At 35.6% G+C, this 19,103-nt stretch overlaps 1 protein-coding gene across 1 annotated transcript in view; it reads right to left on the bottom strand.

Moving 5' to 3' along the window:
* The window catches only part of gfra2b (GDNF family receptor alpha 2b), a 104,020-nt gene extending 88,916 nt beyond the window's left edge, over window positions 1–15,104 (bottom strand). The window contains exons 1-2 of the mRNA XM_073829889.1: window positions 14,259–15,104; window positions 12,371–12,685 (exon numbers count right to left, since the gene is read on the bottom strand). Of these exons, the coding sequence (XP_073685990.1) occupies window positions 12,371–12,685; window positions 14,259–14,310 (367 nt within the window). The 5' untranslated portion in view covers window positions 14,311–15,104. The remainder of the gene's footprint in view (window positions 1–12,370; window positions 12,686–14,258) is intronic.
* Window positions 15,105–19,103: the final 3,999 nt, after the last annotated feature.

Here is a 19,103-nt window from a genome sequence, read left to right as displayed (position 1 = left end):
TGATAAAATAATGAGGGTCACATCAGTTGACCTAAACGGCATTTAAAGTGATTCAATTCTGCGCATTTAATTTAGCACGGGTTGAGTAATTGAATATTCAAGGCCGAGTAAGATGCTGGAGGTTGGCTGAATGAGAAATGGTTAGTTATGGTAAGATTCATTATGAAAACATCTCCGAAGAGTCTGGAGACAGTTATTATCTTATTTTCAGGAGGAGGTAGGGCTTACGTTTCCCCCATGTTGTGCCTGGTGGGAATCAAAGGATGCAATTAGCAAACAAAGAACAACTGCCTGATACATTGCCTCCACGGAACAAAGTAAATCTGTTGTGGAGTCTAAGCAGATTCATTAATCCACAAATACCAAATGACTTGGCAGCGGAGGGCCCAGTTTCGCTTCACAATTTGTCAGGTGCACAATAGCTAATGAATTCTGCCCTTTTCCCATCCTCATATCTACATGCTTGTTTAATTAAAGCTTTGAGAAAGGGTGGACTACACTGATATTTGATTAAGCATGCTGTTTCAAACCTGCACCTCCATTGCGACAAAATCCTGGACTATCTGGTGTACTTTGCTAATTATCTTCAATCAATTTAGCTCATAAAACGTTGCTTGCTTAATGCTAATCTTCCGATAAGCTGAAGGAATGTAATTAGTACCGAATCAGCATAAGTAAAGCTGGTAAATTCATAATGATGGTCTGTTATTTTATATATTTATCTTCTGACTCATTGACTGCTGAGATGGGGTTGCTCATGTATCATCATTCACAAAGAATGTTGCTAAAATTAGGACTTTACTGCGACATTATGAAAAAATGTCAATATTTTGATTACCAATATAATTATGTACTGAAATGAATGCAAAGCGCCTGTGGGACTGCATATTAAGTTAACAGGAACGCATTTACTTTACTAATAAGAAACGGGACACTAAAGGATTAGTTCACTTCCAGAATAAAAATGTCCTGATAATCTTCTCAGCCCCATATTATCGAAGATGTTTTTGAGGAAAACATTCCAGGATTTTTCTCCATATAGTGGACTTCAATGGGGAGCAACAGGTTGAAGGTCCAAATTGCAGTTTCAAAGCAACTTCAAAGGGCTCTACACAATCCCACCAGCTGAGATATAAGGGTTTTATCCAGCGAAACGATCAGCCATTTCCCAAAAATAAAAACAAATGTATATACTTTTAAACCACAAACGCTTGTCTTGCACTAGCTTGACCTTCACATGTTATGTTATCACATTGGACTCTTAAATTAAAAACTCTTAAAATGACTCTCCTCCAACTTCAGAATCTGTTTTGTAAAAGGCATTGGACTTTCTTTGCACGTTCGCTTTGTAAACTGGGTCAGTACTTTTGCTTATGTAATGCGCAGCCTTTCCAACGTGCCTACGTAATGCATGAACTTGAGCTAGGGGAAGACAAGCATTTGTGGTTAAAAAGTATATAATTTTTTATTTTATTTTAGAAAATGGCCAATCGTTATGCTAGACAAGACACTTATTCCTTGGATGGGATCATGCAGAGTCCTTTGAAACTCTATTGAAACTTGCAATTTGGATCATCAACTCTTTGGCCATCATTGAAGTCCACTATATGATTAAAAAATCCAGTTTACAAGCAGCTTCAAAGGGCTCTAAACGATCCCAGCAGAGGAAGAAGGGTCTTACCTAGCAAAACGATAGGTTCATTTCTAAAAAAAAAAAAAAAACGTATAATTTATGTACTTTTTAACCTTAAATGCTCGTCTTGTCTAGCTCTGTGTGAACTTTGTGTATTCTGGTTCATGAGAGTTAGGATAGGTCGAAAAAGTCAAATCTCATTTTCTCCTCCAACTTTAAAATCGTTCTACATTGCTGTTTTACCATTATTTTTGTAAAGGGTGTTTGACCCTCCTTGAGTGTTCACTTTGTAAACACTGGGTCGGTACTTTGCAGTGTTGTAGTAAGATTTTGAAGTTGGAGGAGAAAATGAGATGGGAGTTTTTTGACATACCCTAACTGTATTGACCCGGAATACACAGAATTCATGCATACGAGCATTTGAGGATAAAAAGTATATACAGTTGCAATCGAAATTATTCAACCCCCTTGACCTGCAAGGCATTTTGCTGCAGAGAACACAATTTTGTAAAAGCAACTCAACAAAGGCATCAGTACACTATTAGAGAAATGTATACATACTAGGGGTGTGCAAAGCAGCCGGTATTTGTATCTGTATTTGTATTTGTTGAGGGGGGAAAAGTATTTGTATTTGTATTTGTATTCGAGTAAAATTCAAAATAGGTGTAAAATCCTGTTGTTGTTTTTTTGTGCGTTGCACTTATAATTTATGTTATAGTGTAAGTATTCTTTAATTATATCCATTATAATAATTATGTATATGCAATATTGGTTGATGTTTTTGAACATGTAACAAGGAACGCCATTGAAAAGAAAATAACATAACAGCCATTACCTCATCCATGGTTAAACCAACAACTAAAATACCATTGTGAACATTATGAACCCCACCACCACCCGTCCTTGTTGGAGGACGCTGAACAGACAGAATAAAAACAAATAATACTTAAAAGAACTGTTCTTGAACTTCTTTCCCGTGGCGTCTGCCGTTGCTAAGCAACCATGACCTGATCTCTCAATGAAGACTCGGAAGCTTCAGCAAAGCATAAATGGATTTCCAGCATTAAAAATCGCTTTCAGTAGCTCTGCTATTAAATTTATTTTAAAATGGTTATTCCTGTACAGATATGATAAGCTGTTCCTCCAACTTGGCTGTTTTTCAATGTTATTAAGGGAAAGGGTGAAGCTGATTGGTTGGTTCTGGTCACATGACCTGCACTGCGCTTGTGGCATTCTGAAAAGTTGAGATGTATCTATCTGGATGCGGCGCGGACGCGCCCGGAAAAAACGAGCGCGTAGCACCGTGTTCGCGTCGCTTCCATTATGAGCGCGCATACCGTGCGTCTACATGTGAAACAACGAACTGGAGCGCACATGTGAACGGCCCCTAATGGAATAATCAAATGATCAAACTCTGCTTCCCAAAAGCTATAAACTGCCTCCAGAACCCAGTTAAGGTACAAAAATCTATTCAACAAAAATAGTGATGCAGTGAAGTCTTTTTTGGCTCAGCCGAGTCTTCTCTGTTGCTGTGTGGAGCAGCCTGTGTCATCTCTTTTAACCCCACCCCCCGACTCCTGAATGTCACTCACTCACGCGGGCATGCACTGACTGCGGTCTCATGAGGAAACGCAGCTTTTTGATATAAAGTTTTCCTTTTTCCCGAATACAAATATTTTTTAAAGTATTTGTTCGAAATAAGTATTCGTAAAAAACACGCTATTTGTGCCTTTCCGAATACCGTATTCGGGTTCGGCTCCACCCCTAATACATACACATTTGAGTCATTCTGAAAATGGAAGCTGAATAATAATAAAAAAAAATCAAATTGGCTCTAAATGTTCATGTTCAAAATTATTCAACCCCTAAAAGTTACATTTTGTGCAGAATCTTTTATTCTTTAAAACCGCCAATAAACGCTGCCTGTAAGTGCTTTGAAGCTTCTGTCACCTCTCTACTGCAATCTTGGCCCATTCCTCGCCTGAAAAAGTTTTGAGATCACTGATAATCTTTGGTTTTCACTTTGCCACTGCTTTCTTCAAATTCAACCAAATGTTTTCAATGAAAATTAAACCTGGAGACTGAACAGGCCACTCAAGTACATTCCATAACTGATCCCTGAACCAAGCATAAGTAAATTTTGGATGTATACTTTGGGATGACTGTCCTGCAGAAAAGTCCATTGATCATCAGCTTCAGTCTTTGCACTAAAGGCATCACAATTCTTGCCAAAATGGCCTGATACTTCAAAGAATCCATGATGTCCGTCATACGGTCATGATTTCCACTTACTGCTACAATAAAACACCCCTCTAACAGGACTGGTCCACCTCAAAGTTTGACGATGAAGATGGTATTCTTCCGCTCATAAGCTCTGCCTTTTTTGCACCAGACATACCACTAATCCATAGGTCCAAAAAGTTCCAGTTTGGTCAGATCACCCTATAAAACATTCTTGCAGAACTCCACATGTCTATCTAAATTTATTGTAACATGTTCATGTCAGCCTTTTTGTTCTTCTTGGTCAAGAGTGGTATTCGGCAAGATGTCTCAACACGAAGACCATAACTGTCTAGTGTTCTTCTTATACAATGCATTGAAATGTTTTTCCTCCTTTCGTTGGGTCATCTTACAAGTCTTTGGTTGTACATTGCAGGTTTTTCCTCAGTTGTTCTGCTCAAACATTTTATGATATTGTGCTTTTTTGTTCAACACCTTCAAAGGTTTTCTGGTACAACACATTTTAAACTAATGAATAAGGCTGCCAGCTGTGTCTCTAGGAACCTTTAATGCCTTGGAAATCTTCATATAGCCTTATTTTCTAAAGTAATAAAATTATTTATTCTCTGTAGAGTCTCTATAGCTTTTGTGAGAGCTCTTTTGACTTTGTCATATTAGCCACTAAAACCTTAGCATATGCATGGGCTAACTGTATGTATGTGTAACAGCACAGGCTAATTCTGTTTTCTAATAGAGTTTCTAAAGGCTTAATTATGTTTTAGGACAATTTTGTTCCCCACCATACAAATAAGTGACTAAAAAAAACAGCAATGTTAAACAGGGGTTGAATAATTATGAAATAGCTGTGTTATTAAAAAATCCTAGAACTCAAAAATATTATATTATATGTTGACATTATCAGTTTTAATATGCCAGTAATTGGTTATAGATGCAATTTCTTTTAAGTCCTGGATCTTCAGAAAAGCTTGTATTTGTAAACTACTGTAGTCTCTGGAGGGTTGAATAATTTTGATTGCAACTGTACATTGTATTTTTTTTGTTTGTTTGTTTTTTTTAGAAAACAACCAATCGTTTTGCTAGATAAGACCCTTCTTCATCGGCTGGGATCGTTTAGAGCCCTTTGAAGCTGCACTTAAACTGCATTTTGGAATTTCAAACTCGTGGGGGCCATAGAAGTCCACTATATGGAAAAAAATCCTGAAATGTTTGCCTCAAAAAACATAATTTCTATACGACTGAAGAAAGAAAGACATGAACATCTTGGATGACAAACGGGTGAGTAAATAATCCGTACATTTTTGTTCTGAAAGTGAACTTCTCCTTTAAGTGTAATTTCGAGTCTTGTATTACAGAAGTAGTTGCAGGCCTAGTTATGTCAGGGGACATTCTGAGTTGCTTTATTTAATGTCTAAAGCCTCCTTATTTAAACTCTAGTATAATGCCCTAATTAACATGGACAGCTATAATGCAAATTTGCATAGGCTCAGGCTAAGGTCATAGGCTGCAGATCTGACTGTAATTACATAATCGCCTCCAGTGTTCAATGACAGAGATGCAGGCAGACTACATGCAAGCAATAATGTGTGGTTAAAATTGTCAGAAAATGAGCTAGAGAGGGTGTAGATTACACTTTGTACTCTATATCTGTATTACACAGTGACTTTCTTATTCTAGGCAAGGCAAGGCAAGTTTATTTATAAAGCACATTTCATACACAATGGTAATTCAAAGTGCTGTACAGAGGAATTAAGGGGAATTAAAATCATAATATAAAAATCATAATCATAACAATAAAAACAGAAGATTTAAGAACATTTAAAATGATTTAAAAATTGATTTAAAATTAATTAAAACAGTAGAAATGATTATACATAAAATAATGCAATCTGTTCGGACGTAGCACAGTGCTCATTCAATAAATGCACAACTTTGAGTCTGCATTTAAATGTGGCTAATGTATTAGCACATCTGATCTCTTCTGGAAGCTGGTTCCAACTGCGGGCGGCATAATAGCTAAAAGCGGATTCCCCTTGTTTTGTGTGAACCCTTGATATTACTAACTGACTCGATCCTAGTGATCTGAGTTGTCTGTTGGGTTTGTATTCAGTGAGCATATCTGCAATGTATTTAGGTCCTAGGCCATTGAGTGCTTTATAAACGAGTAGAAGTACTTTAAAATCGATCCTAAACATAACTGGAAGCCAGTGTAAGGACCTGAGGACTGGTGTGATATGCTCTGATTTTCTGGTTCTAGTCAGAATCCTGGCAGCAGCGTTCTGTATGAGCTGCAGCTGTCTAATGGTCTTCTTGGGAAGGCCAGTGAGGAGACCATTACAATAGTCCACCCTGCTGGTGATAAAGGCATGAACAAGTTTCTCCAAGTCTTGACGGGAAACAAAGCATCTAATTCTTGCAATGTTTTTGAGGTGATAGTGTGCTGATTTAGTCACTGCTTTGACATGGCTACTGAAACTGAGGTCTGACTCCAGAATCACACCAAGATTCTTGACTTGATTTTTTGTTTTTTGACCCCTAGCGTCAAGGTACGCATTTACCATGTGAACTTCATTTTTGTTTCCAAATGCAATGACTTCCGTTTTCTCCTTGTTTAATTGAAGAAAGTTTTGGCACATCCAACTGTTAATTTCATCAATGCATAGGCTGAGGGAGTCAATGGGGCTGTAGTCATTTGGCGATAAGGCTAGGTAAGTCTGGGTATCATCTGCATAGCTGTGATATGCAATTTGGTTCTTTCTCATTATTTGACTAGTACATTTTATGTTTGTTGGGTTCAGTAAATATACTCAAAAGTTTGGGTAAGATGTCAGAATAAAAATTTATTTGCTGAAAAAATACAGTAACTTTTTTTTTGTTCGAATATATTTTAAAATGTAATTTATTTCTGATGCAACTGAATTTTTAGCATCATTACTCCAGTCTTAAGTGTCACATGATCATTTAGAAATCATTTTAATATGCTTATTTGCTGCTCAAGAAACATTTGTTATGTTGAAAATACAATTGAGGTCAAAAGTTTACATACACCAGAATCTTGCAGAATCTGCAAAATGGTAATTATTTTACCAAAATAAGAGGGATCATACACAATGCATGTTATTTTTTTTATTTAGTACTGACCTGAATAAGATGTTTCACATAAAAGATGTTTACAATAGACCACAAGAGAACATAATAGTTGAATTTATAAAAATGACCCATACACTTACATAGACTTGATTCCTACTGTGTTGTTGCATGAATGATCCACAGCTGTTTTTTGTTGTTTTTTAGTGATAGTTGTTTATGAGTCCCTTGTTTGTCCTGAACAGTTAAACTGCCTGCTGTCCCTCAGAAAAGTCCTTCAGGTCCCACAGATTCTTTGGTGTTTCAGCATTTTTGTGTATTTGAACCCTTTCCAACAACAAGGGACTCACATGCTCACTGATGCTTCAGAAGGAAACACGATGCATTAAGAGCCGGGATGAAAACTTGAATTTGAAGATCAGGGTCAATTTAACATATTTTGTCTTCTGGGAAACAGATTTTGAAGGGCAGTACTAAATAAAAAAAATATATTTAAGCAGGATAAGAAAAATGTACACATCTTCATTCTGTTCAAAAGTTTTCACCCACCTGCTCTTAATGCATTGTGTTTCCTTCTGAAGCATCAGTGAGCATTTGAACCTTTTTTAATAGTTGCATGAGTTTCTCAGTTGTCTTCAGTGTGAAAAGATGGTACTCAAATTCATGCAGTCATTGTTGTAAAGGGTTCAAATACACAAAAATGCTAAAAAAAAAAAAAAAAAAAAAAAAAGAATTTGTGAGACCTGAAGGACTTTTCTGAAAAACAGCAGGCAGTTTAATTGTTCAGGGCAAACAAGGGACTCATGAACAACTATCACTAAACAAAAAAACAGCTGTGGATCATTCAAGTAACAACACAGTATTAAGAATCTAGTGTTTGTAAACTTTTGAACAGGGTCATTATTCTAAATTCAACTATTATTTTCTCTTGTGGACTATATGTAAACATCTTTTATGTGAAATATCTTATTCAGGTCAGTACTAAATAAAAAATAACATGCATTCTGTACAATCCCTCTTATTTTGGTAAAATAATTAACATTTTGCAGATTCTGCAAGGTATACGTAAACCTTTGACTTTAACTGTATATATTCTGTTTCAAGTGGTAATATCAAGATTCAATGTTTTATTTTATTCATTATTTTTTAAACTAGGTTACACTAGCAAAAGTAATGCTTTTATAAGACGCAAACAACCTCCTACAGTAATAACAGCACGTCACTTTTCTAGATTATATTAAAAATTGCAGTGCAGAGGTGCAGTGCTTTTCCCATAAAAATAACAAATATGCTTAATTATCAAATAATTTAGAATAATTATACCAGTCATTATCTTTCCATTAGCACAAGCCAATCATTACGCCTTGAAATAATCACTTAAATGTTTCTTATTAATGTATTCATTAGTGTTCCTCTACTGACAGTGCAAACAAGCCCTGCAGCTAAAATGCACCTTAACAAATACAAATACTTGTTATCTGCAATAACAAATCAAAATTACTGTTTTAGGGTCACCATGACACCACAGCTCATTTAACATGATGTTTAACATCATCAAGCTCAAGAAAAAACAACAAATCCATCAAAGAATCAGGTGAGTTTGTTGCTTCATGGGAACAGATTTGTAGAAATTTAGTATTACATCACTTTCTTACCAATGAATCCTCTGCATTGAATGTGTGCCATTACGAGTCCAAACAGCTGATTAAAACATTTTAATAATCTACAAATAATCCACACAACTCTAGTCCATCAATTAACGTCTTATGAAACAAAAACCTGCATGTTTATAAGAAACTAATCCATGATTAAGGTGTTCATAATCCATAATAATGCTTCCTCCAGTGAAAATCTCCTGTTGTCCTCTCACATCGCTTTCGATTTTAGCCATTACTTTGTGGATTATTGTGATGTTTTTATCAAATGCACATTCTAACAGAACCTGTGTACTGCAAAGGGTTCATTGTTAAGCAAGTAACGTAAAATTTCTCTAAATCTGTTCTGAAGAAACAAATTTTAGATGGCCAAAGGTGAATGAGTGAGCTATACTACCAGTCAGAAGTTTTAGAACAGTAAGATTTCTTATGTTTTTAAAAAAAAAAAAAAAGTCTCTTCTGCTCACCAAGCCAAGCCTGCATTTATTTGATTCAAAGTACAGCAAAAACAGTAAAATTTAGAAATATTTTTACTATTTTAAATAAATGTCTTCTGTTTCAATATATTTAAAAAATGTAAATTATTCCTGTGAACGAAGCTAACTTTTCACCATCATTACTTCAGTGTCACATGATCTTTCAGAAATCATTCTGATATGCTGATTTGCTGTTTAAGAAACATTTATGATTATTATTAATATTTAAAACAGTTGAGTACTTTTTTTTCAGGATTCTTTGATGAACAAAAAGATCGAAAGATCAGCATTTATCTGAAATAATAAGCTTTTGTAACATTATACACTGGGGAAGAAATAGAAAATAATACCTTTATTAGCAAGGAGGGTTTAAATTGATCAAAAGTGTTAATTATAAACATTTATATTGTTACAAAATATTTCTATTTCAGAAAAATGCTGTTATTCTGAATTTTCTATTCATTAAAGAAAGCTGAAATCAGAATATTAGAATGATTTCCAAAGGATCATGTGACTGGAGTAATGATGCTGAAAATTCAGCTTTGAAATCACAGGAATAAATTACATTTTAAAATATATTCAAATAGAAAACCATTATTTTAAAAAGTAAAAATATTTTACAATTTTTGCAGTACTTTGGATCAAATAAATGTAGGCTTGGTGAGCAGAAGAGACTTCTTTAAAAAACATTAAAAATCTTACTGTTCAAAAACTTTCAACTGGTAGTGTATTCCTTTGACAGTTCTGTTTTCACCACCTGATGTTTGGCTCACAAATCCAGTAGGTTTGTAAATCCCGGTCAACGGGAGGTTTTAGTGGAGACGGGGAGCTTCATGTAAATTGCAAAGCACAACTAGGTCTGTGTTTCTAAATCTGGAGCAGACGTCCCAGGCATCCTAGTTGGCAGTGTCTGTTGGTGATTTTCTGAATGCCACAACATGCCTGTCTGTGTTATGGATCAGAATGAATATTGCCCACGCTGCGAGGGCCTTGACTCGGCAAGAGGGAGCGATCGAGGCAAAGGGGTTATGCTCCAACAGAGCGCTGAGTCGTTTTAGCACTGCGATGAGGGACAACTCCAGCTTCCCGCTTGCTTTGGCAAACCCTCAAACCTCTGAGCTTGCGGCAACTGCAGCGACGTCTCGCTCCAATGTCATTCCCATGTTTCACTATTTTTTTTTTTTGACATCCTAACTCAGTTTGAACAAGAATTGACCGGTTTTGTTTTGTTTTGTTTTATGGAGGCCTGTTTCTTTAGAAATAGAAAATCCATTCCATTCAGACAGAAGGGCAAAAAGATGAACCTTTGATGGGGCCGCTCTTAGTTTGGCTGATTATTGAGTGTGTTTGTTGGGCCAATTGTGTAGCGTCAGTGGATTTCATAGAGTTCTGTCAAGGTCCAATCATTGCTGCACGGCCTGAGAGCAACCTGTATTTTTCTGAAGCCCAATGAAATGGCTGTAGTGGACTGAAGAGCAAAGTCACAAGAAAAAAACATCATAATGAGGACTGGTGCTGTCCAAAGTAGGACACAAAACTGGGTCCAACCGTTTTCAAGTGCTGGAGCAACATCAATAGAAGAAACTGTTTGTTTGGGAACTGAAGACAAAGTTTATATAAGTACGAGTTGGTTGAAACTCCCAAACCAGTTTTTGCTAATTGTTAATGCCTTGTATGAACATCTTCATCTTTGTTGCATCACTTATTATTCTCGGTTTCGTCAAACGTGACGGTTGGAATGTGGCACATTTGCATGGCATTAACTTTCTGCAGTATACCTAATCTGTTTGTACACAGCTTGTGATAAAAGGAAGCTGTGTGATTTTTATTTTTTCCCCTTACCTCAGCAGGCAGTAAGCAGGCCCAGCAGTCCACAATGCCTCATTGAAATGCCAGACTTGAGAGGGGCAGTTGCTTTAAAAGGCTCTCTGATTACTCGCATCAATAGGACCCTATTTGTTGTGGCTCCCGCAGCAACTGCCAAAGCAGATGGGTTATAATTCAGGCCGATTTGCACTGCTTAAATCCTATAATGATTCCCCTACTCTCCCAAAGGCAAATGCTAACTGCCATTTCAGAAGTCTGAACGCTTCTGTAATGGACTGACTGTAAAGAGAGCAGGTACGCGTTGACTTTCTCTGCAATCTGGTTAATTGTCTGCTCCACACTTTGACGCCACCCTAAATCTACACTGCAGATCTCCCTTGCGTCAAGTAAAAAAAAAAAAATCATCTATTATGCAGCACTTGGAAGAGCAACTTGCAGTTATTTGTCTATATATTTGTCTATATTTGTTCCAATAAGACCATTTTGATGCACAATATTTCAAGCATCAAATATCACTTAAAGAATCACTTCACACAAAAATTAAATATCATGTCGCTTCTATAGAGTCCTGGACATGACATGCAGAAAGAATATGTTTATAAAGGTCACAAATTAAGAACTTGTATACTCTAATTATTATTCTATATCTTGTTTAATTAAGCCACGGACACTAGTTAAGAATTCTAAAGAATTCTAATACTAAAACAAGGGAGTGAATTCTTAATTTGTGGTCACGATTTAATTAAAACTATAAGGAACACATTAGAAAGTTGTGACGATGACTTCTCTTTCTTTCTTCTACCAAACACAAAAGAAGATATGAGAAAGATATTGAAAAATGTCCAGACAGTCAAAATCAGTGGAATCCAATTGTTGTTTTGAACCCTATTGACTTTCTTTGTGTGGACAAAAGTATTTTTCAAAATATATTTTGTGTTTCACAGCAGTGTAACATTATTTTATACTATTGTAGATATTAATATTTTAAATTAGATTTTTTTTATTCGATTTTTAGTTAAATTTTTAGTACTTTTAGAATTTTTTATCAGTCTTTGTTCTTTTTTATTTAAATATTACTGTTTGTTTAATTATTTTTTTTTTTCCAATTAGTCGTTTTAGTGCATCAACTTATATTTTGTTCTTTAACAACTTACATTCCAACTCATCGCCTTACATTCCAGTTCAGGGTTCTCAATCTGTCAACTCACATGTACATGATGACCAAATGCTCATTTTTGCTTGAACAGTCACGTTAAAGGCAAAGTGTGTTACACCAATCACCAAAGAGATAGTCCCGCCCCAAAATCACCCCATTGGTCGAGCAACTGTATGGGGCTGGGTAAGATTCCTAAACAAACAGCACAATTTTTCACACTTTCCACAGAAATCAACCTTCGGAAATGGCTTGCTTATAGCTGTCTCTGTATGGAATGGGACAGAAAGCTCAGCCTTACCTTCATTGAGACCCATATGAATACTCCAGTAGCTCTGCAGACATTGGAGCTCCCTCTTCATGCCCCTCTTGCAGCGGCAGTCATACAGGGGGCTGTCCTGCAGAACCTCAAGGGCGGCTTGACACTCCCTGTTGGCCAGCATGGTAGTCCTGTCACGACCTACCAGGCACTGGCGCATGATGCGGAAGCGTGAGCTGCACTGTGAGTTTTGGTTGCACACCTCACTGGCTCTCAGGCAGTCCATGGGGGCTCTCCAACCATGAGTTCCCAGCCCTGACAAGGCAGAATGGCTGGCCATGGAAAGTACCACCTCATCTGTGGGAAGGGCATGGGCAATATCAGACTGGCTAAGAGATGGTGTGAATAAACCAAAAATATTTAATATTTTTGTAAGGACCAAAGAGTCTCCTAAGGCTCCAATCACCATTTTTCCCCCCACAGTGATACAGCAGAAAGCATTAAACCCTAACGACAGTGACTCTTGTTAGTGGGGCAAGGAACTGCACGAGTAGGCAGTGAAACGAATTACTCGATTGAACTCATAAGTAAACACAATATGCAGAAAACATTTAAATAAAACATTAAAAATGTAACCACACTATGGATAATACAAAAGGTTTTTTAAAAAATCCTAAAGGTGTTATTTTAGTATAAGCCTATAAGTGTTTTCGAGTGGTTTCAGCACCATGGACAGTTCCACTCAGTAGTTTCTACGTTCAAATAACCTGAGCTAGATTTCCCGAAACACTAAGTGCAATGTTAATAAGCACTTCAGTAGTACTAAATCTCTATAGCATGTTTCCCAAAAGCGTCATTATGTAATTAGCACTCAAAAAACGTGTTTTAATTAACTAGAGCTTCGCTTTCACAGGTTACAAAGCGACACTTAATAAATAATAGTATGCATTTGGATAATTTACAACTGTCTGCGCATCCCACAAGCTAGGCCTAAATTTAGCTACATGACCGACAACAAGGTACAAGTTTATGCGGGCCTATTTTAGGCATAAGTAACTAATTGCAACTAATGATACTTCATGGGCACAATCTGCTGAGGTTCGTCTTGCGTAAAACACACTATCTTGTGGCCTTATCGTCAAAGCTGTCTTTTAGTCGGCGTTTTGAGATTTAAGATAATAAAACTCTATAAAATATTAATGTATTGGTACTTGCAGGTGTAGCGTTTGATAGGACACAGATGCAAACTGAAAGTGCAGGAGTTGCCTATTGTTGCTATGGTTACTTCAGACGAACGCGATTTTTCTTAGTTTTCTAAGGATTTTAGGTTGGGCTTTTTGGTCATTGAAAAGTATTTACGTACTTTAGATTTATGTATCCCATTCCGGACCCTCAATCAATCAATGTGTTTAATCAGAAATGTCTAATTTCAGCATTTCAAAAAGCTACAGATTTTGTGTTTGACAGGATATTCACTCGATTTTCGATTAAGTTTTGACACTGTTCCTAGTTCAGCATCTTTGGACCTGACAGCTCATGTAACGATGCCCTGAAGTTCTACTAAATAACGAGAAATCTACTTCTAGTTGGGAAACAGCTACTGCATCGTAAAATTGCAAGCATTGCATTGCAACGTAAACCTTGCCTCTGTAATATTTGTTTAATCTTGATCGTTCCTCTGACTGAGTGGGGTTGTATACGAGACTATTGAAGTATGGAAGGCTGCCAGCATGAAAGAGCGAGTTCATTCTGTAAACGGTCTCTTTGACCGTCAAATGTCTACTTTACGCAGGCAGATAAACCATATGTCTACACTCTCTCTCAATATGATAAATGATTGTCCGCTTGGGTTTTCATCATTCTTTCATCCCCACGGGTTATTACTTTTTGTCTCCCGTGTCATTTATAAAACATTCGATTCATCACTTACCCAGTAAAAACAGGACGCTCAGAATATTCAGTAAAATCATGATAGATCCCATTCGAACTCCCAGTGAGCTGTTACGATCCCAGAATCCGTTAATGTTCGCCGACAAATCCAACGGATATTTAACGGACGTCTTTTTCACGCCTCAGGTTCATTTCCAACGGTTAAAATAGCGTCAGAAACAGAATTCCAGGACTTCGATATCTCCTTTTGGGACTTTTGAGAAGTAAGTTTCTGAGACGTTTATTTGATTAAACTGTCGAGCATATCCTTTCCACAAGAGCGTCGAAGCGTTCCTCAAATTTGGAATAAAAGCCCGCGTTTTAGTCTGCCTTTTCCAAAATTGGTTTAAATGTAAATATTCGAACGTCAGATTATCTTACTAAACTTTACGTTTACGTTACAAACGACTAAACTTCGAACGTCGTTTTTGTCTTTCATATCATCACCGCTAATTCCTCCATCGTACAAACGCATATTTCAGCTCTGTCAAACTGAAGTTGAACTAAAAATCTCTCCGGACTCCCGTGAGAAGCAAATAAATCTTCCTCGCTGGATAACCTCGACTTTAAGCTGAGCAACCTTGACTTTCATCAGAAAATCCTTATGTGTCCACCAGCGTGCCTGTGGCTTCAGAACTGCCGTAGTTTTTCCGAGTCGGTGATAGAGAAGAAAACAAACAGGGAAAGGGCACTTCCAGTTCCACTTATCGCCTGTTTTCTCTGGCGCAGGGAAATGCTTTCTCCCACGAAACTGAAGTTACACGTCCGACCCTCGGGGCTCTGTCGCTCTTCACGTCAGAGCGGACGCAATGAAAACATATCACCGCATGAATCTGACCGCTGCGCACTGGCTGAGTGCACAAGGGCATCGACGTACCATAGCACAGTCATGTCTGAGACGACCTTGCGCTCTACAAATATGACTTGTTGGCACTCTTAGTGGGATTTGTTTTCCTCCTCCTTCAGCATTGGAGCAGGTCATTGATTATCATTAAAAAATAATAACTTTAAATCTGCTAATTAGCTAATAAGTTATAAAGGAAAACTCGACACATTTAAGTGAGCATTATTAGCATACAGTAGAATGGGATTTGCTGGCAAATGTGTGTGAAATGTGTGCTAAAGTACTTTAGCGACAATATAATGCAGAAAGGGGCTGGGCAAATTGTCTCTGGAGGTAAATATAAGGGTTCAAACGTCTTTGTTTTAGCATTTTAGAGTTGTTTAAATTATTATACAGTTAAACCAAAAAATATTCAGACACCAGATATAAATTTTGATATATTTTTTTTTACTAGTGTGTGCACAACACTATAGTTCATTTATGTAAGTAAACTGTGACCCTGGACCACAGGTATATTTGTAGCAGTAGCAATACATTTTACTTTTATGCCAAAAATCATTAGGATATTAAGTAAAGATCATGTTCCATGACAATATTTTGTAAATTGTCTACCGTAAATATATCAAAACTTAATTTTTGATTAGTAATATGCATTGCTAAGAACTTCATTTGGACAAATTTAAAGGCGATTTACTCAATATTAGATTTTTTTTTTTTTTTTTTTTTTGCACCCCAGATTCCAAATTTTCAAATAGTTGTATCTCTGCCAAATATCCTATCCTAACAAACCACACATCAATGGGAAGCTTATATATTCAGCTTTCAATTTCAGAATTGACCCTTATGACTGGTTTTGTTGTCCAGGGTGACATATTATACCAAAAATTCTTCATACAGTGGACTACCAGTAAAATTAATTAAAAAAAAATTTGGGACCAAAAATTATTCAGACACTTTGACCTGACCATGTTTTGCTTAAGTGTTTTTTTTTTTTTTCTTTAATTTCTAATGTGACATTTTTACACCACAGACTGAACAAAATTAAGCATGGCTTGGTAATTGGTCAACACAGTATTGATAGTTGTAAATATTGTAAATATTGTTATAATAACAGTTGTCAGAATTTTTGGTTGGTTGTAATCCATTACATACCTTTTTATCAAAGTTATCTGAAATTATCAAGACGAATTGGTAACACTTTATAATAACGTTCAGTTGTAAGTCATTTATAAGTGGTTAGTTAATGATAAAATAATGATTTGCAAAACATTCATAAATGTTTAATAAGTGATATGCTAACAATTTGTGTATGTTTTGTTAATTCATTTACAGGTAATTTACAAGTAATTAGTTAATGATGAACTAATCATTTACAAAACATGACTATGCATTCATAAATGATTAATGAGTGATATGTTAGTATTTTTATTTATCTTTTGTAGATTAAGTTATAAATTTACATTTACAAGTGATTAGACAATGGTGTACTAATAATTTACAAAACATGAATATATGTTTACAAATGATTATTAATCATTTAATATGCTTACAATTTACAAATCTGTCGTAATTTATCTTAAAAAAATAGCATATCATGAAATAATCAAACAGATCCTTAGTAAGCGGTTAATACATTACTAGTTAATATAATATTTGTCACTTAAAATAATTAAAATATCAATCATTTACATTTTTATCCTTCACTGAAGACCGCATCATGAATAAATCATTTACAAATCGTTCTGCATCCCCTAATCTAAAGTGTAAACAATTCATCAGTTGTAAATGTTTTACTCATTATTCAAAGGTCTTTCACCCAGTGTGTATACCTACCTGATACCCACACAACCTGTAACTGGCAGGTTTGTAAAACATTTACAACTGATGAGTAGTTTACACTTTAGATTAGGGGATGCAGAAAGTGTTGTAAATGCCTTGTATACACCAGATCTTTTAACATGTAAGAAATATCTACAAATGATGTGTAACACATTTACAAATGATGAATTTTTTACACTTTAGATTAGGGGATGCAGAAAGATTTGTAAATGATTTATTCATGCATTTACACAACAGCTTTTGAATACTTTGAAGTGTGTACTGCAATGTAAGGGCTGACTGGTGAGGGTAAAGATGTCTTCTCTGGCAAACATGAGCTGCGCACCAAATGACGCACTATACACTCTGCACTTATTCATTATGTACTTATGCACTTTGCACCATGTAGTGTATGAATTATACAAATTTAGGATAAAACCTGTTATGTAAAATATGTATTTTATATAAAATATAATAAAAATTGCACAGTGTATTTTCTTTACAGTAAATTTAAACTTCTGTAATTTGTTAATACTTTATTTATTTATTTTTTAATCCCGCTTCTGCAATAATCTGCTGATTGTTTTCTTTAAAAAGAGACCTACCTTACATTTGTATTCCAAAGTGTTCATGAATTACAACAATTTAAGTTTGGATAGTGCACTTTCAAGCCTATTTTAAAAAATGGGGAATGACAGTTAAGGGGTTAACTAGTAATTTTTTAAAAGATAACTATTGCCAAAATGCAACCCGGGCTGGTTTTTTTTTTTTTTTTTTTTTTTTTTTATACTGTAAACGAGACAAACATATATCTAAAAGCATAATTACGACAAACGTGCCGTTTTTGAGATTGACCGTGATTTTGTTTTGTGGTCACTTCTTGACTGGCAAGACGGCTGCGAGCGGAAACCCAAACAGTGTAAGTGAGTTGTTCAAAACCTTTCTTTTTAGTAAACTCTGTGTACACAAACAATGTTCTCAATGCTCGAGTTCATGTGTAGAGACCCAGGCGTTACTTCGAGCAAAGTTTCATGGTGTGTCGAGCCTTCTTAGTGTCGTAAAAATATAGATTTTGATGCGCTCAAATTTATGCCCCTAGTATTCCCATTCACCGGCCATTGAAAACAAAACGAAATCACAGTCAATCTCAAAAATGGCTCGTTTGTCGTAATTATGCTTTTAGATATATGTTTGTCTCGTTTACAGTAAAAAAAAAAAAAAAAAAAAACAGCCCAGGTTGCATTTTGGCAATAGTTATCCTTTAACCATTTACCAAGGATCTGTTTGATTATTTTATTATATGCTATTTTTAAGATAATTTATGACAGATTGGTAAATCGTTAGCATATTACTTACATTAAAATGAACATATCAGTTATTAATAATTTATAAACACATAGTCATGTTTTGTAAATAATTAGTTTATCATTAACTAATTACTTGTAAATTAACTTGTAACTGACCTGTAAATGAATTTACAAAACATACACAAATTGTTAGCATATCACTTATTAATCATTTGTGAATGTTTTGTAAATGATTATTTTATCATTAACTAATCACTTATAAAAGACTTACAACTGAACGTTATTATAAAGTGTTACCGATGAATTTGTTCTGACACAGTTTTACTTTGAGTTCTTGTCATATTTTATTACCATTTTCTAAACTATAGTGAGTAAATTGGTAAGGTGTCTGAATCAATTTTGGTTTCACTGTATTTGGTAAAAAGCATGTAACTATTTAATGGCAGGTTTTTGTTGTGACAACTTACCCCATACCATGTAGTATTTTACTACAGAGCCAAATGTGACCCTGGACCACAAAACCAGTCATAAGTAGCATGGGTATATTTGTAGCAATAGCCAAAAATACATTATATGGGTCAAATTATCGATTTTTCTTTTATGCTAAAAATCATTAGGATATTAAGTAAAGATATCCAAAGCTTATTTATTCAGCTTTCAGCTGATGTATAAATCTCAATTAAAAAAAGAATTAACCCTTATGACTGGTTCTGTGGTCCTGGGTCACAGACACCCTGTCTGTACTGTGGCCCTATTCATTTGTTTATTTATTCAGTCATTCAATCATTCATTCATTACTTACTAAATCACTGGCCTGAAAACTGTTGCTAATGTTTGAACAAATCAATATATATGTCTAAATGAGAACACGAGGGAA

The sequence above is a fragment of the Garra rufa genome, chromosome 23 (assembly GCF_049309525.1).
Source record: "Garra rufa chromosome 23, GarRuf1.0, whole genome shotgun sequence".
In the NCBI taxonomy this organism is placed as follows: domain Eukaryota; kingdom Metazoa; phylum Chordata; class Actinopteri; order Cypriniformes; family Cyprinidae; genus Garra; species Garra rufa.
This window is presented reverse-complemented; position numbering and strand designations above follow the sequence as displayed.